The sequence below is a fragment of the Somniosus microcephalus genome, chromosome 13 (genome assembly GCF_052327205.1).
Source record: "Somniosus microcephalus isolate GS21.2 chromosome 13, FLI_Smic_1.0, whole genome shotgun sequence".
Taxonomy (NCBI): Eukaryota; Metazoa; Chordata; class Chondrichthyes; order Squaliformes; family Somniosidae; genus Somniosus; species Somniosus microcephalus.
In genome coordinates, this window is record NC_140999.1 from 160,549,359 (window position 1) to 160,574,353 (window position 24,995).

The window sequence follows — 24,995 nt, forward strand, 5'->3', positions numbered from 1 at the left end:
TCTGACAAAGGGTCTCCTTACTTGCCTTAGAGGGAGTGCAACAAAGGTTCACCAGACTGATTCCTGGGATTGTCCTATGAGGAGAGATTTAGGAGACTAGGCCTATATTCCTGAGAATTTAGAAGAATAAGAGGTGATCTCATTGAAATATTTAAAATTCTTACAGGGCTTGACAGGGTAGATGCTGGGAGGATGTTTCCCCTGGCTGGGGAATCTAGAAACAGGGGTCACAGTCTCATAATAAATGGTTGGCCATTTAGGACTGAGATGAGGAGAAATTTCTTCACTCAAAGGGTTGTGAATCTTTGGAGTTCTTTCTCCCAGAGGGCTGTGGATGCTCAGTCATTGAGTATATTCAAGGTGGAGATCGATAGATTTTTGGATATTAAGGGAATCAAGGGATATGGGGATAGTGCAGGAAGGTGGAGTTGAGGTAGAAGATCAGCCATGATCTTATTGAATGGCCCACTTCTGCTCCTATTTTTTACGTTCTTATACACTCTGAGCCTTAACTTGTCTTTTTCTGGTAGATGTTGACTAACCTATTGTGTACTTCCAGCATTTTTTTAACTTTAGATTTCAAAAAAAGGGAACTTTTTTTTAAACAAGGGTGGGTGAGGGAGGGGTGGAGAAAAATGGTTTTCCTTCTCCGACTTCGATGTGGGTGCTGCGGCTCCTCTCCAGCTCCCCAGGTGTTGAGGTCAGAAAGGAGCTGTTTACTTCGCCACCTGTCACTCACAATAGGAATCATGTGCACTTCCTGCTGACGTGGAGACGGCTGACGTGTGCTGACGGCGCTGGGCTGGTGGTTTGGCTGTGTTTTTTTCGCCTCAGTTTTGATTTAACAGCTTGTGGAGCTCGACACTCTTTCGCCATGGATGCCGCGAATCAAGGTACAGGCGCCGTCTCTTCTCGCGGCTCGGGCATCTTGTTGGTTCCTCTGACCTATCGCGCTGAAGCGCCACGCAGTTTGGGACCATTTTTATTTTCGGGTGCGCTTTAGTCTTGGCTGGTGCCCCAGCCGGAAATTACAGCGATTCAGGCCTGAAGCACAGGAAGAGGGTTAGGCCAAGGCTAAACTCACCATAACAAGACACGTCCATTGTACTGTAATGCTTTAGTTTACGCTGGCAGCAGCAACTGATCATTTAACCATCGAGTTTTTTTTGTACCAGTATCACTTGTTATCGAAGTTTTGTGGAGAGGGAATGGAAAATAAAATGCATAGGGGTTGCAGACAGACTTCGTTTATTTTGCTGCCCAGTTATTGCTTTGATTGTGTTTGAACTCCTCTATACTCGTTCTGTTCCGTACAAAATAATGTTTTTTATTTGTCCAGTGTGTAAAATTGAGAGTTTATATAGGCATAATGTAAAACTGCACAAGTGATGTTTCATTCTTATCACAAAGCCACACTTTTAAAAGTTTAAATACTACCATTTTACTTTATCGCTCTTCCACTGTTTTTGTGCAAGGTGTCTGACATCACTGCATTGCTTACAAACAACAAGGCAGTGATGTAAATTGTTTGTCAGTTGTGTGTGATATGTCGGGACAGGAAAACAATTTTATAGATGTTTTCTCTTACCAAAGAGAGGTTTGGAAACACCTTTTCACACAGACAGTGACATTTTGAGCAAAATAGATGCAAAGAAGTTGGTTACTTCTTGTCAAGCATGTGAAGCACATGGGATTAGAGTATTTGCACAAGTGAAGTTAATATGATTTGCCAGCTGGCCTCACCAATAGAAACAAATAGAAAATGAATACTTGTTTTATTAAAAAATTGGATTTTAAGACTTGAGTAGGAAATAAACCAAGGTACATAGTTGCTACTGCCTGGGATTTTTAAATTCTGCACTTATGGTCCAAGCAAGGAATTTGCTGTTCTAGACCAATACGAATAGTCTCTCCATCTTTATGGAGTACTTTTTGCAGTATGTTTTGACTTCTGAGAAGTGTGGCATTTTCCTGGATTTACGCTAGGATTTGTCTACAGCAAACACTGTTCAGTTAGGGGAAGAGAATCATAGCACAAAAATAAACAGTTTTTGTCCACATATGTGATTTAAAGTATCCTGTATGTAATGTATTTTGAGAATTCTGTTTGGATTTACGTGAACCCATTAATGTAAAAGAGCTGTCAGTACGAATGAATAATGCAGAGCAGATTCTTTGCCTCCGTTTACTTCCATCTTGATGCAAACACATGAAATAATCTCTGTTGTTCACAAGCCAGAGCAGGCAGTGACTAATCTTATGGCAAAGTGCAAGACCCACAAAAATCTGCTTCTGTGATGCCTTTGGAATTCTGAAAGGTGGTTCCTTTATGTTCGGGCATGCTGTGATAGCACTTGAGAGCGGAACAGTGCCTATTGAAGTCTGTGAGGCTTGATAAACAACGTAGCTACCCTGATAGCTGTAAGTAAATGTACCATGTGGGGTGGGATTCAACTAAGGATGCGCTAGGAAGTTCCCAGATTTGTTGCCAAGTTGGTAGCTGTTCTCATCGAGGATACTTGGGACATTGCAGTTGGACCTCAGAATATATTCAAGGCAGAGATAGGCATATATTTGAGCTACAGGGGTGCCCAGGGTTATGGGAAGTGGGTGGGAAAGTGGCGTTGAGGCCAAGATCAGATCAGCCATGATCTTATTGAATGGCGGGGCAGGCTCGAGGGGCCAAATGGCCTACTCCTATTTCTTATGTTCTTAATGGTTGCTTCCGATTGTAATTGAGCAGCTACTGCTCGGAGCATGCAAGTGTAGATGTCGAGTAAGAACATGCTACGGTGGTTTTCGCAATTTATTATTTGGCCTGAAGAATGGTCACTGGATTGAGATCCTTGAACATGAAACTGCTCCTGGAACTCGACTTATGCAGGCTTTGGACAGGAGAGAAAATAACGAGAACGGCTCTGACGAATTTATTTTTCAAAACCCCTTGATTAAAGCGAAATGTGATTGTTACAAAAAGTTTACATTGGGGTATTTACAATAGTGCTATTAGCTTGTCACAGTTTTGTTCTGCGGCAGTTAAAACATTCAAACAGAAAAGCTTTTTATTTTACAGAAAAGCTGTGACAACACTGAATAATATTTACAATGTTTTCAGCTGTGAAAAGGAAATCCTCAAATTGGAAGCGTGGTTTAGTTTCCCTGTACTACACAATGTTTTCTCATTTAAATCCGTGAATGGAAACGATCTCAGTTTTTAAAAAAATCAAGCTTTTGTATTTTTAGTTTTTTCCAATTTTTGCCCTTGTTTGCCTGAAAGCGCTGAATCCTGCTAGGATGTACAGCTCCACAAGCACCAGCTGTCCTTCCAGTACCTTGCCATTATTTAAATATAAGGCTAGCCAGTGAGCATCAGCAAACTATTTGATCATAGAGGGTATCAAAGCTGAGTCCAAACCCGTGTTGTTTCCAGCATGGGTCACTGGATAGAAATAGGGAGTGGGCACCACCTGACTGATTCTACTCTCCCCAGCTCAGGATTGTTGAGGCAATTGGACTACTACAGCTTGCTGCCCTTCCTGAGATGAACTAACTCGGTACTGTCTGCTGTTCAAACTTGGGACCGTTGGTCTCTGTATGGCTTAGTGTTAAACAGGGTGGTGCCTTTTACTCACAAGCCATTTTGGGAGCAGAAAGCAAAGCTTCACTATAAAGTGTGATGCTTAACTTCTGTAGTTTAAAAACTGGAAAATTGTGAATTGTGGAAAATTACAAATAGTGGGTGTTGGCCCTTGGAATACATACAATGGTTTAAAGGAAATGGTGAGAGTAAAGTTTTTCTTTTTATTTAGGTAGATATTCTTTGTATGTGGTACTCTGTTGGAAGTTCTACCTCATTCTTGTGTTGTCATGGAAAATCCAAAAAAGTGTTGAACTCATTTGATTATCATTAATGGAGAAGCAGCTTTCATAATCTTGCTCCTTTTTAGATACTTTATAAGTATCTAATTTACTGAAACTTGGTCAATCCTATAAATGGACCTGTATTTTTATGACATTCCAGGTTCAGCAGATGGTTAAGTATTTTTAAATCCCTATTCAGTAGGATTATACTGCCGCCTTTTTCCCCTCCCTTTCCCAGATTATCATTTTGTACCTATGAGCCAGCTGTGCTTGTATGTCCTTCAAGAGGACAATCTACAGACAAGCATTTTGGTACCTGGTTCACTGTCCTGTTTGTAGCGAGTTGCAGTCGTTGTGCGTGGGGTCACTATTGCAGCTCGAGTCCCGTTGCTAGCTGTTTACTCGTTTGTTTGTTTGATTACCTGTGACAGATATCAACCTTAACTCTCCTAACAAAGGTTTGCCTGGAAACATGACTGACGTGCCGGTGGATACTCCTGCAAGTGGGGATGGAGTTGGTGTACTATCTGAAGCTGAAACGGAGGAGCTCAAGATTGAACTTGCCAAGGTATAGTTGAAAGAACTTTTACAATATCAGGGAAACTCTGTGCTGGCGTACAAGTGCAGCTGCCATGCCACAGGATAATTTTTTTGCCTGTGCTGTGATTTATTTAAGTCTAGGACCTATAGGGACTTGAGGAAAATGTAATTTTTAAATTTGACCAGATTAAAATGTTACTGAAAGTAAAGATGAAATACTCTACAGGATATTCACTTACTGACTTTTGACTTACTTTTGTTAATCATCATTAATAGTATTCAATGAATTTTACTGTTATTTTAGCTGATGGCTGCTGAATCAATATGTCCAACACCATAGAGAGTTTGTAGAGATATTTATTTGAGATGCAAGTCAATGTTGTATGAAATATTTTGTTCAGTACCCCTTTATTGAATGAATAAATATGTTGACTGCTATTGTGGGATTTGATTTTTTTTAAATGAATTGATCAACTATCATACCAACAATGTTTATCACAGAGCTGAGTAATTCCTGCTGTTGAGTTGTGCAAGATGCATACTTGTTTGCATTTGTGAGCTTGCTATTTAATTAGTCAATTATATTTACGTTAGGTGTGGTTGGTATAACCACACCTATCAGGCTTTCCTCACTTTAGAAGGCCAGTAGCGCACTATTACACAGTTCCATTATCTTACCTTGTCTACAGTTGAAGTCAAAATGACTACATTTGGATATTTTTTACAATTATTCTGTGATGGATCTGTGGCACTCTGTTTCTAACCTCTTTTACAGTTGCTGATGAGTCTGTTTGTAAAATTTAGAGAATCTGTTGCCTGCAGAAGTGTTACTGATAAGCATAGAATAACATGCTTTTCTAGCTTTTTTTTTATTGCTGCATAGATTGGCATCTGTAAAAGAAAGAAAGTATGTTGCTCGACATGCCACACAGTTGTTGAATTCAGTACAGTATTGTATTAATTTACAATGTTCTGGTAGGCAGTTTTGAAGTTGTACAGAAACTGTTCAGCTGTCAAGGTTCAAAGAACCGTGTTTTACATCGTCAGCAACTCTGATCCTGTCTGTTCCATACACTTAAAAATTGGAAAAGTAATCTGTGGAAATAAAAATTAAGAGGAAAATAACACATTTCCAGTTAAGTGTAGCTTCTGTACATTAATGGAGCATTGTTGAGTAATAGAGAAGATTTTAGGTATTGGTTTCCTTGGAATCTTTGATTTAGATATAGCCAGAAATATTTTGAACTTTAATGACCAAATTGATTGCAAATCTGGGGCTGTATTTTTTGTTCAAGCAGAAATGTTTCAGAGGAGTGTGGGTGGAAACCATCCCAATTGATTCAGCTTGTTTATCTCCACCCACCTGGGACAGCTATTTCCTACACATAGGGAATGAAAATTTGTGAGTGAATTATCTCAGGCTGATCTGACTAGCTTTCTAACGGCCATTCAGTAGCACAGGCCTGGCTTGCTAGCAAGGAAGGGAACTTTATAAACTGGTGAAAATGCACCTAATGCCGGTTCAGGCCCATTTAATCGAATAGTTGGATTATGTAAGTGTATTACGATGAGATGTTCTTGAAATTTATGCTATTTTCTGAAGAATTATGCTTGTTACTTTTGTATTGTTTCCTAATTGTGTACGTGAGCTCCTCACTTAAACTTTGGATGATTGCAGGTGTGTGCCATGTCATACTAGCTGCCACCAAGGATTTGGAAAATGTTACACTAAAGAGCCCACAGATTAGTAATTATGGCATCTTTTGTAGCCATTTCTTATGGAAAAAATTCCTGGTTCCAGGAATTACCATTTGCTTTCTTTTCAAAGACTCTCTACTTAACAATAGTGCAAGATTAGTGGCTGCAATACATTTTCAAATTTCACAAAAGTCCATTCAGATAAGGGAGGGTCTTTAGCCTATTCATTTTTCCATAGAAACCTATCTTGCCCATCACAGCACTCGACTACTTCTTGAGTGACTCGAGTTTTTTCCTCCACTACTGTATCTGGAAGAGGACTTCTGGTACTGATAACTGTGTGGTGAGTTGCTTCCTGAAGTCAATCCTGAACTTCTCTCTCTTCAGTTTGTTCCTATATCATCTTGTCCTTTAGTGATGGTTTACCTTGAAGTTATTTTTCTGCTCCATAAACCTCTGTTAAGAGGTATACTAATTTGAAGATTTAGCTTTGTTCTGTGATGGTTCAGTTGGTAAATACAACACTTGGCATGGTAATGTGCCATTTATATGAGGGAAATCTCCGGTTTTATCCCTGATCTGTTCTGCATTAACCTGATGTCGGCTAGGGTGGCAGTGGTGTTCCAGTTACTCTGAGCACGCCTAAGGCTATGGAGAAGAAACATTCAATCCGGGTTTCCAGTCCTGATTGCTTACCCATTGATCCCTGCTGAATTGGGTGTGTATGCCCACATCGGGTGAAACCAGAATCTGGCTGGTCTGTAATGGATCCTCCATCGTCCAAGAGTCTTCTGCCACTCACTGTCCAGGTTCATACATGATTAATGGTCAGTTGAATGAGAAAATATATGGCTGCTAGTGCCTTTTGAACTTTATTCCAACATGAATCACTGTCTTGGGGGTGGAGACAGGAAGGAACATAGACTAAGATATTGTTCCCTTGGCTAGTAACAGGATGGACCTGCAGCAGCACTTATATTTTCTTTCCCTTCCGTTTTGGTCCCCTGGGTCATTCATTAAATGACTGCAGGGAACTGCACTACTCTCCGAGACCTGTCTGACTTTTAGTTTGATTATGCGGAGGTGTGTTAGAGTAGCCTTTTTCTCCTCTCATTAACGCAAACATCTCAATGGGCTGCTTTAAAATTGCTTTATCTCTGGTCTTTTTAAGAGGGGGAGTTAATTGAAATTTGCTGTGGGCATTAGTGAGGAAACACTTTTTGTAGGGTTTGTCAGAGGAAGTGCCCGTTGCAATATATTGTCAATTAGTAGTGTATCGAGAGTGCTGTTTATATTTTCATCACTGGATTGAATGACTTGTGATTGGTATTAACAGTGAAAGTCCTCCTGCTAAACCAGCTTATTTCGGGAAGGGCCTGTGCTGGTGGAATATCCTTGATATAGAACAATTTACATAGCTGGCATTGTATATACTTATAAAGTGAATCCGAAGTTCATTTCTTTGCATTAATTCATAATGTTAATGCAATTTTGCCAGAAATTCATAGATGTACAATATTCAGTGTTCTTTTTGTGACATTGGGACTGCTTTGAGTGATTTCCAAAGCCACCTCTGCAAATACCCTTCATTACAGGTAATCGTTCAAAGTACTGCTCCCTTTTATAGGTCATGGAATGATATGTTGCGTGTACAGCTTAACTGAGAGATTGGGGCTGAGTATTGTGTCAGGTATTTACAGAATGTTTAGGTAAAGTGTTTGAAGTTTATTCAATAAATTGATTTCACTCTGTACAGTAGAAAACCTGCTCAATCAATATTTACAACAGAACATATATGCTGAAGAAGTAACTGATTATTTGTGAGTTAGAATTTTATGGGTTTTTTTTGTAGGTTGAAGATGAAATAGCAACACTTCGGCAGGTGCTAGTTGCCAAAGAAAAACATGCTTCTGAGATCAAAAGAAAGTTGGGGTTGACTCCTTTCAATGAGCTCAAGCAAAACCTTAGCAAGAGCTGGCACGACGTGCAGGCATCCAATGCGTAAGTACTTGGAACACAAAACTAGAACGTTTTCCACGAATCACATTATCAGTTCGACTCTGTCCAGGATACATGTGCAGGAGGTTGCTTGCTATAAACTGGTGATTCCCGCCCCCCCCCCCCCCCCCCCCACTTCGAACCTTGCATACGTGAATTTCTGATTTCAGAGTACAGCAAATAACCGTGGTGAGGTGCAGCACTTTTCACAATTGGAACACTTGACATTTTTAGTTTCAGTTCTACATCAAGCCATTTCAGGTTGGATATAATGTGCCAGATGCAGAGTAAAGGAGCTTATACTGTGCCCCACCAATGTGCTTTAACCCCAACATCCACTTAGAGCATCTGCTTCACTAATGCTAAATTTTGCGACATTAACTATCACTTAGTTTCCAGAGTGAGATTGCTGGAACAGTGGTGTTTTTTGGAAGTTTATGTTGTGGTCCTCTATCCTGTAGCCAATCACCATAGGTACCTAATTTAAGAGGATAATGAACAGGGTTAATGTATTGTGCAGATTAACTTTGCAGATAAATGTATGCATTTAGCATATCACAATTTCTTTCAGACCAGTGAATGGATGGTAGATAGTGTCGGGTGTGATTTATTTTTCTTCCTATTTCTCCTAATAAATGTAGTGGAAAAATTACAGGACTGTCTTCATTTCTGAGTCATGCAGTTCCTATCTCCTATTTTGTATAACACTTAAAGCTAAATGCTAGAAAACACAAAACAGTACAGATTAGTCAGCTTCGTAGGTGGATGTGATGCAGAAATGTTGCAGCAGTCATCAAATGGTTGAAAATCTGAGTAATCTTAGAAATTATCAGCCAAGTTTCTGCATAAAAATTAAATTATCCCCTTCAAAATATTGTGCTGCCCATATGGATAGATAAAATAGATTATTTTTTTTGAAATGAATAGAACAGTGAAAGGATGAATGAAATGTAATATCTATCTTCCTTCCTTCCACCCTCTTCCCCCCCCCCCCCCCCCCCCTCGCAGAAGTGTTCACATACAAACTATCTTTTTCTTGAGCTATTCGATACAAGCAGCATTCTCAAAATTCTTGAAATTACTCCCCTTTCCTTTCAAGGAATTACTATGATGTGCTTCTACACTGCATGGTTATTTTTCAAGTTCTAGTGAAATAGGTCAATTGGCATGTTAATTATATAGCTTCAGACAAAAAGTTTGGATCCTATAACTAAAAGTCAAAAGTTATTCAAGAAACTACACCAACATAACAAGATTATGTTTTGGAAATGTTACTGCTGGGTATAAGAAGATTAATAACAGAAATCTTTGCTTTTAGCTGTAGGACAATAACTATCTGAGAAGAATAGAATGTTCAAGTAACCTGTTGAGAGCTCTGAGTGCTTTACTACGTTTATTTAAAAAAAAAAAAATCTTGCTACACCTGTTCTCTTATTTTAGGAACAAGAGTAGGTCATTCAGCCCCTTGAGTCTGTTCCGCCATTCGATGAGATCATGGTTGGTCTGTGATCTAACTGCATATACCCGTCTTTGGCCCATATCCCTTACTATCTTTGGTTACTTAAGTGTGTGTGTGTGTGTCCCAACCAGCGAAAATAGTTTCTCTCTCTACCGTATCTGTTCCTCTTAACATGTTGAAAACTGTGATCAGATCACCCCTTAACATTCTGAATTCTAGGGAATATAACCTTAGTTTGTGTAATCTCTCCTCATAATGTAACCCTTGAAGTCCAGATTTTCATTCTGGTAAGCCTACGTGGCACTCCCTCCAATGCCAGTATATCCTTCCTAAGGTGTGGTGCCCAGAACTGCTCACAGTACTCCAGGTGTGGTCTAACCAGGGTTTTGTATAGCTGCAGCATAACTTCTACCCCCTTGTATTCTAGTCCTCTAGATATAAAGGCCAGCATTCCATTAGCCCTTTTGATCATTTTCTGTACCTGTTGATGACATTTTAATCTATGTACCTGTCTCTTTGGACCGCCACTGTTTTTAGCTTTCCACCATTTAGAAAGTACCCTGTTCTATCCTTTTTAAGTCCAAAATGGATGACCTCACATTTGCCTACATTGAAATCCATTTGCCACATTTTTGCCCATTCACTTAATCTGTCGATATCCTTTTGTAATTTTATGCTTTCATCTGCACTGCCTACAATGCTGCCTATCTCTGTGTTATCAGCAAATTTGGATATGACTTTCTGCACCATCATCTAAGTTGTTGATAAATACTGTGAATAGTTGAGGCCCCAACACAGATCCTTGTGGGACACCACTAGTCACATCCTGCCAATTTGAGTACCTACCCATTATCCCTGCTGCCTGTCTCCTGCTGCTCAACCAATTTCTTAACCAGGTCAATAATTTGCCCTCAATTCCGTGGGCTTCTACTTTAGTTAGCAGTCTCTTATGTGGGACTTTATCAAATGCCTTCTGGAAGTCTATATGAATAACATCCATAGACCTTCCCCTGTCCACTACTTCAGTCACTTCCTCAAAAAATTTCAATCAGGTTTGTTAGGCATGACTTACCTTTCACAAACCCATGCTGACTCTCTCTTTCTGATCAACTGAAAAATTCCGAGGTGTTCAGATACCCTATCCTTAATTATAGACTAGCAATTTCCCGCCAACAAATGTTTAGCTGACTGGTCTATGATTCCCTGGTTTCCTTCTCTCGCCATTCTTAAATAGTGACATGCGCAATTTTCCAATCTAAAGGAACGGTTCTTGAATCGCGAACACTTTGGAAGATTATAGTTAGGGCGCCTGCAATGTGCTCATGTACTTCATTTAAAACCCTGGGATGGAAACCATCTGGTTCTGGGGATTTGTCACTCTTTAGTGCCATTATTTTCTTTCTTACTGTTATTTTACTTACTTTTAATTTCATTGAGTCCCTGTCCCTGATTTAATATTAGTTACCTTGAGATTTCTGACGTGCTAGCCTCTTCCTCTACTGTAAATACTGACGCAAAGTAATTATTCAACATGTATGCCATTTCCTTATTATCATTGACAATATCACTGCTTTCAGTTTTTAAGGGGCCAACATTGCTCCTGACTACCCCCTTTTTCCTAATATAATTGTAAAAATTCTTTGTATTGATTTTGATATCCCTTGCAAGTTTCTTTTCAAACTCCCTTTTTGTAGTTCTTACTGTCTGTTTTGTGACCCTTTGCTGTTCTTTATCTTTCCCATTCGCCAGGATGTGTGCTAGTTTTTGCATTTTTGTATGCTTTTTCTTTTAGTTTTATGCTGTCCCTTACCTCTAGTCGTCCATGGTTTCTTTTGGCAAGTCGAGCTCTTGTCCCCCGGGTTCTGTATCACCTTACATTCTTTTTTGAACATCTCCCACTGATCTTCTGTCGTTTTACCCATTAACAAATTTGCCCAATTTACTGTGGACAGTCTCTGTCTCATCCCGTTTTCCTGTTGAACTGTGTTCCATTTGCTGAAGGAAGAATTTGCAAAGAACATGAGCTTTTGTTTTATTGTAACAATGGTTGCTTTGCAGGAAATGACATTAACACTGGGCCAGCAATTTTGGCTTATCAAAAGCTGATGTCCTTTTTATAGTTGCATTTGCACGTCTGAGCAATTTTCATTTCCAGTTTGCAAAGGACTTGCAAATGATTCAGACTCTTTGTAAAGTAAAGTGAAGTGAAGCAGATTGCATCATTCCTCCACTCCCAGGTAGTTTATAACCAACTTCTGTTGTGACATTGCATTACAGCAACTTGCTAGTTTAAGTAGACTGTGTGGAATGTAAATCAATCTGCCCAAAATTATTAAGCACAACTGTAGGATGTGGAAGAAAATTTGAATGTAATTTAAATAAATACACTGTGTGGAAAGGGACCACAATCTAAGGTTTGGAATTATGAATAAAAACCTTTTCAAAAAGGTTGTATGCCTTGGATGTCATTCTGTATAAATGATATTTTTGGTTGTTATATTTTAAACTGTAGGAAGGTGAGTATTGCAATCTGGTAGTGTCACTTACATTTATGATCTATTGCAATGTGGAATAATTAATTTAAACAACATAGATATGAATTTGTAGAAATGGGTTGGATTAGAACTGGTACTAATCCAGAATCACTTGTTTCAGGAGCCAGTATAAATGAGACATTAGTTTGGACAATGCTTGGTTACCAAATTTGAGTTGCAGACTATTCATTTTGTTATAGTTCAGAATGTTTGCTTGCTGCTTGGAACCTGAATAACACCTTACTTAACTGTTATTTGTTGCTTTCCTCCATTAATCTTGATTTACAAAGGTTTTGCATGTCCTTTTTCTTTAAACTTTCTAGCAAATGCCAGACGTGTTTTTGCATACTTGTGTTTTTATATACCTGGTACAATGAAATGATGTAATGTTCCCAAAAATTGTGACAGATATAATCTGTGACAGACTTAATTTAACGCAACAAGCGCTAGTTTACATACAGTAGTTTGAGTGGTTCTTGTGATCAAGCTTACTTGACTTGCAATTAATCAGAGTAACACCTGCCCTGGAAAAATACTAGAAAATTTGCTCCATTCCCAGTAGGTTCAGTGAGTCTCCAATGAAACTGAAGTGCGTTATGCGCACAGAATTGGCTCATTAATAGGAATCAGACATTCTCTGCTTTATTCTCTTCGTATTTATGTTCTGTATAGGACCATATTTGGGTAAGCTATTTTGTTCCTCCTCCACTCGCTCCAAAAATCCTTTGTTTGGTTTTACTGAAATTTTATGACTCCATTTTTTTTGTTGCTTTTTTTTTTGTTTAAAGTCCACTTTATCTGTTTCAGCTTTATTTGATGTAGCTACTTTGATTCCGTTGGGTTCGTCTCTCTGGTGCAACTATTGTCGCCTTCTGTCTGTTACTATGCAGTTTTATGTTGTGAGCACAGTGGCCTTACTGCACATTCCATTAATGTAAACTTGAAATTATTGGTGAGGCACTTCTACGTTTAAACCTGTGGTATTCCAGTGTAATAGCATGGTGAATCAGTGAAAGTGCCAACAAGCATAGTTTCATTCAATAGCAGAATATGTCACAAAAGATTCAGATTGAGCCACCATCCAGCTTGATGGACTTGGACATGATTAATACTGCTTATGATGAACGACCTACCTGTTTGGAGGAAATGAAAACAATGAAATCTTGCTGACATTTTCAATTCAGTAATAGAATATTGGCAAGCACAGCACAGAAGTGGACCACTTCGCCCATCACACCTTTCTTCATGCATGTCATATTTAACATTACTGTAGCCATAGATCTTGGACACGTGCTTCGGTGCAGGCTGTTCTGGAATGAAAGTTTCTCCCAAATTAGCAGCCACGACTCTTTCAAAATAAAGTTCAAAGTACACACACAACCACTCCTTAGCCATGTCTTTTACTTGGCACATCAAAAAGATAGTCATAAGTATGTGACTAATAACTGGGTTCTATGTTATATTGACCTTGAGTCATATACAGTTACCTATATGTTGCTATTGAACCTGGGCACCAGCCAAATTCAATGGGTATTGTTTAATGTAAGATCACAACATTTCAACCATCTTGGTGGTGAGTTGGGAGTTAAAATGTTACTGAACTGTAGTTTATCATCCCATAATTTTTAAGAAAACCATATGAAAAGTTACTGCAACTGCACTTCATTTTTAATGTACAGTGGACCGTATAATTTACCTGGTTATCGTCTTGCACCAATGCCCGTGAGATTGCTGGGCTGTAGGGTGTACCTGTGCTCCTTTTATAGCTTTAATATGAAACCTTTGTTACACTGGAAATTTCATGCACTATATTTGTTTGTGGTGTAAATGTGCTTTAAAATCGCAATTAGGGGCTGCCATATTTAGACACCCTGTGAGTGTGTCAGCTGCTCAGACTCCCTGGTGGTAGTGCAGAAGTGAAGTAATACTATGGTAAATGTGGTGCAACATCTGGAACTAACACTCAACGCCCTAGGATCCTGTGAATATTGTGACATCCAACATCTACAGATCTGCATAACAGTGTTTCATGTTTTGGAGGAGGCTATAGCACACAATTATGTGCAGCCAATATAATCTAACTAGAGCAACTGAAGTTGGTAGTGTTTGGGCTTGTTCAGGCTGACAAGTTACATATAACAAAAGCATTAGTGAGTACATTTTCAAGAGGCTTCCTTCATTAGGGTTTCAGTCTAAAAGCTGTGGTATTGATCATTACTAGCAACAGCTATTTTTTTTAATTTTTTAAGTGCAGTTTAATTGTTGGAGGTGCTATATTTTAGATGAAACTATAGGCCCCGGCTGCTGCTTAAAGTGGACGTAAAATGGCACTGAAGAACGGAGTTCCTCCTGGCTAACCTTCATCCGTCAATCAACAGAACCAAAACTGGTCATTATCTCATTCCTAAGTGCAAATTGGCTGCTGTGTTTGCCTACAAAAATAAGTGACTAAACTTCAAAAAGTGAAGCAGTTTGGAATGTTCTGAAGATGTGAAAGGTGCATGCCCATCCTTTCTTCACTCCTGGAATCTCAATTCCCCCACCCCTCCCCCAAACACTGAATAGCCTGCTGACAGTCGCGCATAAAAAATGGCTTACATGAGGGCTGTAAGTATTTGATATCACCTTTGCAAGATTCCGTGCCTTCAGGAGAGGTGAGAAAATATGAAAAAGGGAGCTAGATTTTTTCCCTGCAGGGTGCAGTATCTCCAGCTAAGAGGATGAACAAACTGCTGTTGGACCTTTGCCAAGATCGGTCTGCATCTATCTATTCTAGGCCTGAGAGCCATGTATTGTCCTATTTATAACCCTAGTTAGAAACAGAAAATGCTGGAAATACTCAGCAGGTCAAGCAGCATCTGTGGAGAGAGAAACCGAGTTAACGTTTCGGGTTGATGACCTTTTGTCTGAACTGGAAAAGTTAGAGATGAAACAGCTTTTAAGCAAGTACGGAGGGGAGGGGAGGAGAGGAAAGAACAAAAGGGAAGGCCTGCGATAGGGTGGCAGGCAGGAGAGATTAACTGACAAAGTGGATGATGGTGCAAGGCTAAAGGAGATGGTAATGGGACAAGTAAAGAAACAAAAGATGGGGCTAGAGGAAGTATAAATGGGAATATCATAATCATCAGCAATAGTTGCCGTCTGGGGAAAAAATGGGGCAGAGGTTATGATCTGAAATTGTTGAACTCCATTTTGAGTCCGGCAGGCTGTAAATGCCCTATATAGAAAGAAGAGGTGCTGTTGAACTTCATTGGAACAGTGTAGGAGGCTGAGGACAGAGATGCTTTTGTCTCCCGATTGGGCATGTAGGGGTAAATAGACACAAACCCACATTATATGTTATTCTGACTAGCCCAGTTTTAGTTTTATACAAAATGTCCCGCGCATAAGAATTTGCAAACTGCGATTTTGTTTTGTTTAAAAAATGACTCCTGGAAGTCGTCCAAAAATTGGCAGAATCAACGGCAGTTGTTGCACCGGCTATGGCAAGGGAAATATTAGGATTAATAAGTTAGTTCCTCAAGAACTTTATCCCCTAGTTCTGGTAAATCCTATTTAATGAGGTAGCAAAAATGGAAACTGGCCTAAAAGAAAGGAGGGAGAGCATACCAGTTATTCATTTTTTTTTCCTCCTGACTCCCCACCTATCTCCTGGAAAAGGTCCCTGCAGTAGAGTCCTATTCATTTCTTTAGTAATTTTGTTAAGTTTTCATGCAAGTAATGTTCTGGGTTCAGGATCAGGAGCTCCTTGTCACATCAAGATCTAATGAAAATACTGAACCTATTTTGAAGTCTATGTAATTTGTCAGTTCCTGACTAGGCAATTACATATGAAAAGTCTACTGAACTAGATGGTCTGTTCTCACTAAGCCCAGCTCCAATAAAATGGCAATCATACTATTCAGGGAGTAACCTGCCGTAACAACTGTTCTGCTAAAAGCATGACTCAGTTAATTCTGTGGGAGAAAATTAATTTAAGAAAGGAAAGAACTTGCATTTATATGACTCCTTTCATGACCTCACAACATCTCAAAAGTGCTTTACAGCCACTGAATTACTTTTGAAGTGTAGTCACTTCTGTAGGTAAATGTAGAAGCCAATTTTTGCACAGCAAGGTAGCATAAATGACGAGGTAATCTGTTTAGGTGGTGTTGATTTGAGGGGAAAATGTTGGCCAGTTACAGTGAGATATAGTGTAAATAAAACTGATCTGGGTCCAGAACAAAATTAGAAGCTCCGTTCTAAAGAAAGAGAGACTTGCATTTATATAGTGCCTTTCACGACCTCAGGACATCCCAAAGTGCTTTACAGCCTTTGAAGTAGTTTTGAAGTGCAGTCACTGTTGTGATGCAGGAATTTGTATTCTCGAGCCTAATCAAGGGGTAAGGTTTGAAAAAAGGCCAAATAAGAGCAATACTTGAGTTGGGTTCCTCAAACTGACAGTTGAACTGTGACTAAAAACAGCTAGGTAATATTTAACTGCGTTTGGTGAGTAACCTTTAGTTCGGAGATAGAGAAAAGAAAGCAGCAGAGTTATTGCTGGACTAAACCAAGGATTATAAAGGTTCAAAAATGACATCAAAGAAAGGATGTATAAGGTGAGCTGAGTGGTCTGGCGTGCAGGAATGCTGGTCAGGGACCCGAGTAAGTCTGAGATACAATTAAGGTTAAAAAGGGAGATTTGTGCATGAGAAGAACGGGGCTTTTTTTTTGTTGATGAATCTTGCATGAGACGGACTAAAATAGAATGGCCATTCTATATGAAATTACATCTCCAGTCCCTGCAACTCCAGTGCTCATTATATAACCGATGAGAATCTGGGAGATGTTGGAAAGGTGCATTGATGGGTAGGGAGAAAACAGTACTTTTTTTTTTGCATACATAGCTGTAAGTGTACAAATGATGCAGTCTGCAGAATGGGATGCTTAGATATTTTTTGCTTAAAATATTGAAGGAGAAATCAAATCCTTGTGTTTAAAAGCACTCTCATCCTCCTTTTGTAGAAAGTGATTTTCTTGCCAATATGGAGACCTCCCCCTGTCTTTTTTTTCCTCATCTCTTTTCTTCCTTCCCTGCCCCCTGCCAAAAAAAAAAATTGGCTGCTCATATATGACAGTAATTCCAGGCAGTGTGCTGGAATGACTTCACTGCAAATGGTAAGGGTGGGGGTGACTTCTCACTGGCCCAAGAAAATCCAGAGTTGTTGACCCAGGAGACCATGCTCTGTTAGGAAATCTGCCTTCCCAATTTGTAGTGGGGCTTGGTCCAACTTGATGTTCAGCAATATACAGTGACAATGCGATTCTGCTGGATCCAACAGACCAGCTGATGCATTGTGCAGGAAGCTTCTTATGGAAAGCTTTGAAGTCTATTTCTAGCCTCTTACTCTCAATGTTTAACTGTGCTGTCCCAAAATACACAGTGAGCTCATTAAACATTGATCGTTGAAATCCACCCATTTAAACAGTAACAAAGCATCTGGGCAAAAAGTTTTCACTGAGTTTACTGGAGACTTTTTACAAAGAATTGTTGGCCAAAATGTATTTGATGTTGGAGGACTATTTTTGATAGATACAAGTAGTTTAGGAACCCTATTAAAAATGTACATGTGTCTGATGTTTCTTTGGAAATACTACTTTTCAAATATTGTGAATCTTGTCCAGTACAGTTTGATATAAATTCTGAAGTAGGGTAACAGTAAAAACATGTGGATGCTTAAATTAGCTTGGAACCAAGAGGTGGACATTCATGATGGAAGTAGTCAACTGGGACCTAGTTGAGCTCAAATGTTTGAAACATTAGTGCCAGTCTACAATAGTACTGCCTTATTAGTTTATAATGTACTGCAGTATTTCCTTTTTTCTGCTTTTGAAATCATTTTATGATCTACTGAATAAATTCTCTTTATCTTTATTATAGCTATAAAGGAGCATCTGAAAAAGTTGAAGATTTGAATAAGACAATCACTCAGTCTGAAGTGTGAGTGATCTTTCAATGGTTAAGAATTTGGTGCAAGTGAGGTGGGATATAATCTTGGGTGCTTGTGTTCAGAGAAACTTGTTTATTAACCACATTGCTAAGTACTGCATGAAATTAACATACTTAAATCAGGTGCCTTGCTCGAACAAAAAGCTTGCTTTCCTTGGCTGCTCAGTGGGTAAATACGTTGCCCAATGTGGAGTTGAGCCATACAAACCAGGGTTCAATTCTTGGACTGCTGAATTAACCAATCTCAGCTGGGACAGTTGTGGAGGTGCTGCATTAACCTCTGCATCCCTGACCTGGGCAGTGAAATTGACCAGGTCTTGATTGCTCCCAACTGGAGGTGTTGGTATGTGCGTAAGATTGTGTTCTTCTGTGATGACCACGCAGTTGAATAGCCTTCCTGTGCTTACTGGTGAGACGTACACATGAAGAGTGGGGGAAGTACAGGGAGGGGAGGTGGGGGCACTATGTTCCAGATTGAATCAATGGGCCAGATCTTGCTGCAAAAAATAAAGGCGTGTTACTGATGTTCAAATCGGCCGGCCAGCAAATTTGCGGGGGGGGGGGGGGGGATTGAGAGATGTGCCATGAGTTGCAAATTCCATAACTTGTTGGTCGATTCATACAAATGGCAACTCCCCATTTTTAAGAAATTGCCTATTAAAATCGCCACAAAGTTAAGTCTGGTAATTAATAACGCAAGTACCTTTTTAACAAAATTTTTAATGCAATACCAATCGACCTTTCTGGCCCAGAATGGGAACAATTTTAAGTGTTCAATCTCATTCCTGCATGTGGTCAATTGTTAGTTTGAAAAAAAGTTTACAGTAATTACTTTTCCTTTCTGTCTTTTTTGTCTCTCAGTCCAATCCTTCTTCCCTCTTGCTCTTTCTGTACCTGATTTGAGTCGAATTCACCTACTCTAATTTACCCTCTTTCTCTGCCGTTCCTTCTCAATCCTTAAATCTCATTGGTTAAGGAGACGCACTGTTGGTCCTGCCGTTAACTTCGGTCTCCGATGCCCCATTGCCCTTGCGACACTTATCAGCTTGCATTTCCAGCAAGTTAAGGCACAAAAATATTTTGAGTAGAAGGGTGCAGGAAAAAGTCTAACCAACGGCATACGCTGCGAGATGCCCCAACTCCAGCAAGATCTGGCCCATTCTCTTCAGAAGAGGAAAGCTAAAAGGAATGGGAGGGAGGAACATCAAAGATTTTTGATTCATTGCTTGAAATTAGAGGCTACCTGGCTTAATCAGTTCATAAATCCTGAAACCTGACCTGTGACTTGATGATGTCTCCTGGGCAAAACCAAAAGTAACTGCAGTACATCTGAAAATTGAGTGATCTCATGGACTGAATCTCTGCTTTTAATAAAAGTGGTGCAAATTGAGTGTCAAGATGTACTGCATACAAAGAAGAAAAAAATTGTTTTAGTAGCATCTCATTACTTCTCTCAGGACATCCCAAAGTGTTTTATTTAGAATGAATTGCTTTTGAAGTGCAATCACTGTTGCTATGTAGGTTGGCATATCTTGTAAGCACTGCAAACTGAAACTGCAGTTGCTGTGGTGTGACTGACATCCTCACCATTTAAGGTTTCACCTTATGCACCAGTTGGGGTGAAATGAAAGCTTAGAGGGTTGTGCCTTTAAATATTTCAAAGCAACTAATTACCCCTTTTTCCTTCAGTTGGCATATAGTTTGTTAAAAGATTGGCTGTGTTAAGAGTAATTGTATCTCCCTCTAGATCATGGTGTCAAAGTTGGCTTAACTTTGCTCAGCCCAACTACAGTATACTGAAAATAGTGACTTCATCTCTTTTGAAATTTTATGTAATTCCAGATTGTTGATCGAATAATATTCATCACTGTGCCACCACTCATTACGTCCTCTGTCCACTTAGCTCATTTGATAGCACTTTTGCCTCTGAGTCAGAAGGTTGTGGGTTCAAGTCCCACTCCAGGACTTGAGCACATAGTTTAGGTTGACATTTCAGTGCATTGAGAAAGTGTTGTCTTGTTGGAGGGAACGACCCTATCCTTAAAGCAAGATGTATATCGAGGCCCTGTCGCTATGGGTGCTTTAGGTGGATATTCAGGATCCTTTGGCACTATTTAGAAAAAGATCGGGGAGTTGTTCTGGTCATCATTCTTCCCTCAACCATCGCCACCAAAAGCAGATTAACTGGTGATTCATCCATCTGCTGTTGGGGACCTTGCTGTGTGTATATAAAAAAAAAAAAAAGGCTACCACATTTACCCACATCAAGCAAATGCACAATTTAATTCATTTTGTGAGCCACTTTGGGAAATTTCTGAGAGACGCATAAGATACTTTTGGTTGGTTTCAACATGTGGACTGGATGGCCAATTGTCAACTTCTGTTGCAAATAAGTTTCTCTGAACTGCAGCATTCCTTCTCGCATCATAAGGTATGTTTGTATCTAGTTTTAGAATGGACACCTAATATTAAACAAAGAGAACTCCGCAGGACAGGGAGAATTGGGGAACTTGGTTTGGCGGGGAATTCGATTATGCTGGATTAGTTGACCTACTCTTAAATGTAGAAGCAGGGAGGTTGGAGTCTGAATTAGGGTGGGGAAATGCTGTTCCCTGCTGACATTCCAGTGCAAAACATTACGGTCTTTATACTTTACAAGCTCCTGGTATTTTGAGATATCTGGTCTTCGAGGCTTTTTATATTTAATGTTGCGGTAAAGTTGTTTCAGTGTGATGCTCTTGTGTGCTTACACATGCCATTGGAGCTGGTCTCCACTCTGATCGGATGCGAGTACCATGCTGGATGTCAGTCCAGTATTTGGAGCCTCGTCTTCATTGCCAGGTTTGTCTGGAGTGGGGCTCAAACCCATAACCTTCTGACTCTGAGGTGGGAATGTTGCCAGTTATCCCACTCTGTTATGAGTGGTGCACATAAATTGGTCTCCTGAGGCCCGTACTATAAAAGGGCTAGATATAAAATCTACTAAGTCCAGGATGACTGCAAGAGACCAAATATCATAAAATAATTGCATCTGCTGTACTGTGCGCAACGAGTGTGCCTACGTGCTGATGTCATGACACTTCATGTTATGATGTCAGGCCACGGAGGTGTCAAATCTAATTCGGTGCATTTAGTAGCTTGACTTAGGAGCTGTAGAAATGGCTTTCTCTGCTGTTGCTAGGCTTTTAGAATCATTGGGTTTATTTTCACTGGTGCTGCTAGCTGAGTGGGAGTTGCACGCCAAGGGCCAGTGGCGCCTATGTAATGCAATTTTTTTTTTTTACAGTTTCTGACAGCACCTGGCTGTTACAACATCAAATAGTCCATCAGTCCTTTATTTATGGCAAGTTGTAAATGCAAATAGTTAAACAATTTTCCAAAAAGTAGGCCATGGATAAGAGAAGCAAACAGCTGGATCATTGTTGAAAATTCCTTATCGTGATGTATGCGGCTGTTAAAGTCTCTTTTTAGGTGAACAAAATTGAAAGGGGCCTGGCAATCTTTTGATTAATGGGAGTATAAGGAGTACAAACTGGAAACATTCTTGATTTTTCTAGTGTTTCCAGTTGAGTTCATCTTAGTCTTTGGAATTTGTGAACTCCCACAACTAGTTGGAGAAATCATCCACACAAATTATAGTGCAATGTATATCATGCTGTTTTGTGTAATGGTGAATTTTTCAGTTTTGTGGATTTTAATCTCCCTACTCGTCACAATGAGTCAAAATTTCCTCCAACTGATGTCCTGGAAGACCAATGCCATTGTTTTTAACCCATCTTCCTCCTCCTCCCCCTCATTCATCCCCCAAGATGCATTGGGGCATTTTCTACATTAAAAAGTATACTCTTCCATCCCGACATGCAAAAATTAGTCTGTTAGCTGCTCAGTCTTGTATGCAGACATATATTCTGCATGTTACAAGTGGATCTACAGGTAGGGATAAAATGTCTACACCTGCTTCTGCACCATATTCACTGGGAATGCCTTTCTGGTTTTGGTGATCCCTCATTAGAAGGTGAATCTGGGGGACATTGTTAATTTACCTCCTTCAGAGCACTGTGCATTGGGGTCGTCATCTTATTTCTCCTTGTCCCAGTCAACCTGTGCTCTGCAGCTCCTGAGTAGAATCCAAGCACTCATTCCTTCCTCTCTTTTGCGAAGGGCGGGAGAGATGAAGAGATCTGGAGGCACGGCAGGGTTCTGCAATAAATCCATTCATACCTTGAATGCTTTCGTAGTAGCCATGTTTCATGGCACCAAATGGGGTTTCCAAGCCCCATACATCTAATCAGTCCACTGTACCAAGACAGAATCCTTGAGGAGGTACTTTTGTCGTGGACTCTCCTGTTGCTCTGAGCGATCCCTTTGTACAACAATAACACACTACATTATCCACCACTGGCCCAGGTAGGAGATCACTTGCAGGAATTTGCTGTAATTTGGGAGAAAGTCGCTACAAATTTATGAATCTCAGGAATAATTCGAAAGGGTTGCCTACTTAATTTTGGACAAACTCCCAAGGTTTTGAGAGGTAATTCGACATTGTCCTTTCATGTTGGTAGCTGAGGTTGACCAGTTATCGTTGTTGGGAGGGAACGCATGTCTCTTTCCATGTACTTTGTGGTCCCCCCCAAATACAGAGGACTGAATCCAAAACCAAGGATTAAGGCACTTCTGCAAATTGGAAATCTTCAGTGGTGATGCATTTTCAGATTATTTCGAGCATTTTCTTCAGGGTACTGACTGATTGCTATTGATTTAGTGCCTACTTTTGTATTGGAATCGAAGTGTGTCTCGCCAGTTTCTCTGGTTCCATTTCCAGGAGCAAAATTATCAATCCAAGCTATTTCCCTTGGCCTTTACTTGGCAGCCAGGGTTTTCGTGAAGTGTTTGTCTGTGATCACTACATATTTTGGGATGTAGTGCAGTCACGTATATCAGTGCAAGGATATGTCGCTCATTGGCTGCACGAGAAAACTTGGGAAGAAGACCTCAATTCAGCAGATGCTCAAGCTTTCCAGTCAATTAGAAGTTCAGCTACCACCGAAACCCAAAATAATGCTTTTAGTGGCGTTATTCCAACTTCTCCACAAGGGCGTTTTTCTGTGTGCAGGGTGATTCATGCTGCATTAAAGACTTCCCCTCTGTGGAATGGTATTCCAATTAGAAATTATCTAAATTCTTAACTTGATGGTGATAGCTTCATAGTTCCTACTGCTTGTTTGAGATTGCTTCAGCTAAACCTGCTCAGTTATTTGATTTTTCCCCCTCTTTTACTCCTCCCCACCCATAACCAGTAGGTCACCATTTCTTAGTTGTTAAAGCTTCAGCTTTAAGTATTGCATAGTGAACACAAGTGAGCAATGTGTTGCAAGAGATACCCTTTCAACAGCCTGCTTTGTAGCTGACATTGGTGATGGATGCATCTTTGGCAGGATTTGGAGCCCACTTTCGGAGGATATGGGCAAAAAGCAACTGGTTATCGAAGCAGTCCAGCTAGCACATCAACCACCTGGAATTGAAGGCAGTAAGACTGGCTTTGGATCATTTTCAGGCCCCAGTACATGCCAAATCACATTGCCTCTGAATAGATAACCAATAGTCTGATTTATTGTTAAAAATAGAGGGATTGTGAACAAAGTCCTCTATCAGACTCAGTCTATTGGAGCATGGTGTGATTTTATTCATCGCGATTACAGCACAGAAATGGGCCATTTGGCCCAACTGGTCTATACCGGTGTTTGTGCTCCACACGAGCCTTCTCCCACCCCTCTTCATCAAACCCTAGCAGCATATCCTTCTACAGGAAACTTTTTTTTTATCCGGCACCAACGGTGCCGGTTTATCAAAAAGTCCGGATTACAGAGAGGTATAGTTAAAAGGTACGAGCGCTCCGTACACAGCAACAAATCCAGGCTTCCCTGTTGCTTAGCAACAAGTGCACGAACCCCAGTTACACAGCCACAGATCCAGGAACTGCCACTAATATGAAGTAAAACTTACCTGAACCTACTCCTGAATTTTGCCGGTTAACACAGATTTCTGGTTTTTTTAAATTTTTTTTTTTTTTTTAGAGAGTTTCCTGTATTCCTTTCTCCCTCGTGCTTATCTAGCTTCCCCTCAAATGCATTAAAGTTATTCTGCACTTAGCCACAATAAACAAAACAGTGGTGGATTCTGTCCGTCATCTAATGGCCCCATCTTCCTTAATGGAAGATTCACACAGAAGTAGTTCAGGAAATATTCAAGTCCCAAAATGCCTTCATTTGTCCTGAATTGAGATCTTAATTTAGTTGTTCACAAATTCATGTACGCACCATATAGAAAATTGCACGATTATTAGCTTCACTTTGCGTTTGTAGGGTTAGTGAACTCCATTTGAATTGGCATTTGGACCAGACAATCCTATAGACGCAACTGGATTTTCTGCCAATCAATCTCACATAGCCAAAGATACTTCATTTTGTTTGCTGCCACACCATACATGCAATTTTGGCTTCACTATATCGATGCTTATAGATGTTAAGTCACCTGTATAAAGCATCTCTAGGCAGCTATTTGTTTCCAATGGCTCATAAAACAATAGCAAATCAATAACCCAAGTGAATGCTAACTAACCTACTGTGTACTTCCAGCATTTTCTGTTTGTTTTAGATTTTTATTTCTGTTCTTTTTTATTTGGATTAAATGTATCATAGAATAATACAGCACAGAAGGAGGCCATTCAGCCCATCAACTCTGCGCTGGCACATAGTGCAATTTAGAGTAAACTTCTCGTGAAACATTTAGGTTACCTGAAACCAAATTCCTCCACGACCCCACTCCTATTTAACAGTACAAAATATGTACTACCAGTCAGTCGGTTATCAACTAAACTGTTGGTTTGTGTTTCATGTGTGAAATTGGTTTTGAAAGT

At 39.9% G+C, this 24,995-nt stretch overlaps 1 protein-coding gene across 8 annotated transcripts in view; it reads left to right on the forward strand.

Moving 5' to 3' along the window:
- The first annotated feature begins 737 nt into the window (after positions 1-737).
- The window catches only part of tpd52l2b (tpd52 like 2b), a 61,526-nt gene continuing 37,268 nt past the window's right edge, over positions 738-24,995 (forward strand). Inside the window, exons 1-4 of one of the 8 annotated variants that reach the window (XM_086005467.1) lie at positions 739-893; positions 4,293-4,429; positions 7,952-8,100; positions 18,011-18,070. In XM_086005467.1, coding sequence (XP_085861593.1) covers positions 875-893; positions 4,293-4,429; positions 7,952-8,100; positions 18,011-18,070 — 365 coding nt within the window. In that variant the 5' untranslated portion in view covers positions 739-874. Of the gene's footprint in view, positions 894-4,292; positions 4,430-7,951; positions 8,101-18,010; positions 18,071-24,995 lie in introns of all 8 variants that reach the window. The other 7 variants (XM_086005469.1, XM_086005473.1, XM_086005468.1 and 4 more) reach the window with 7 other exon arrangements.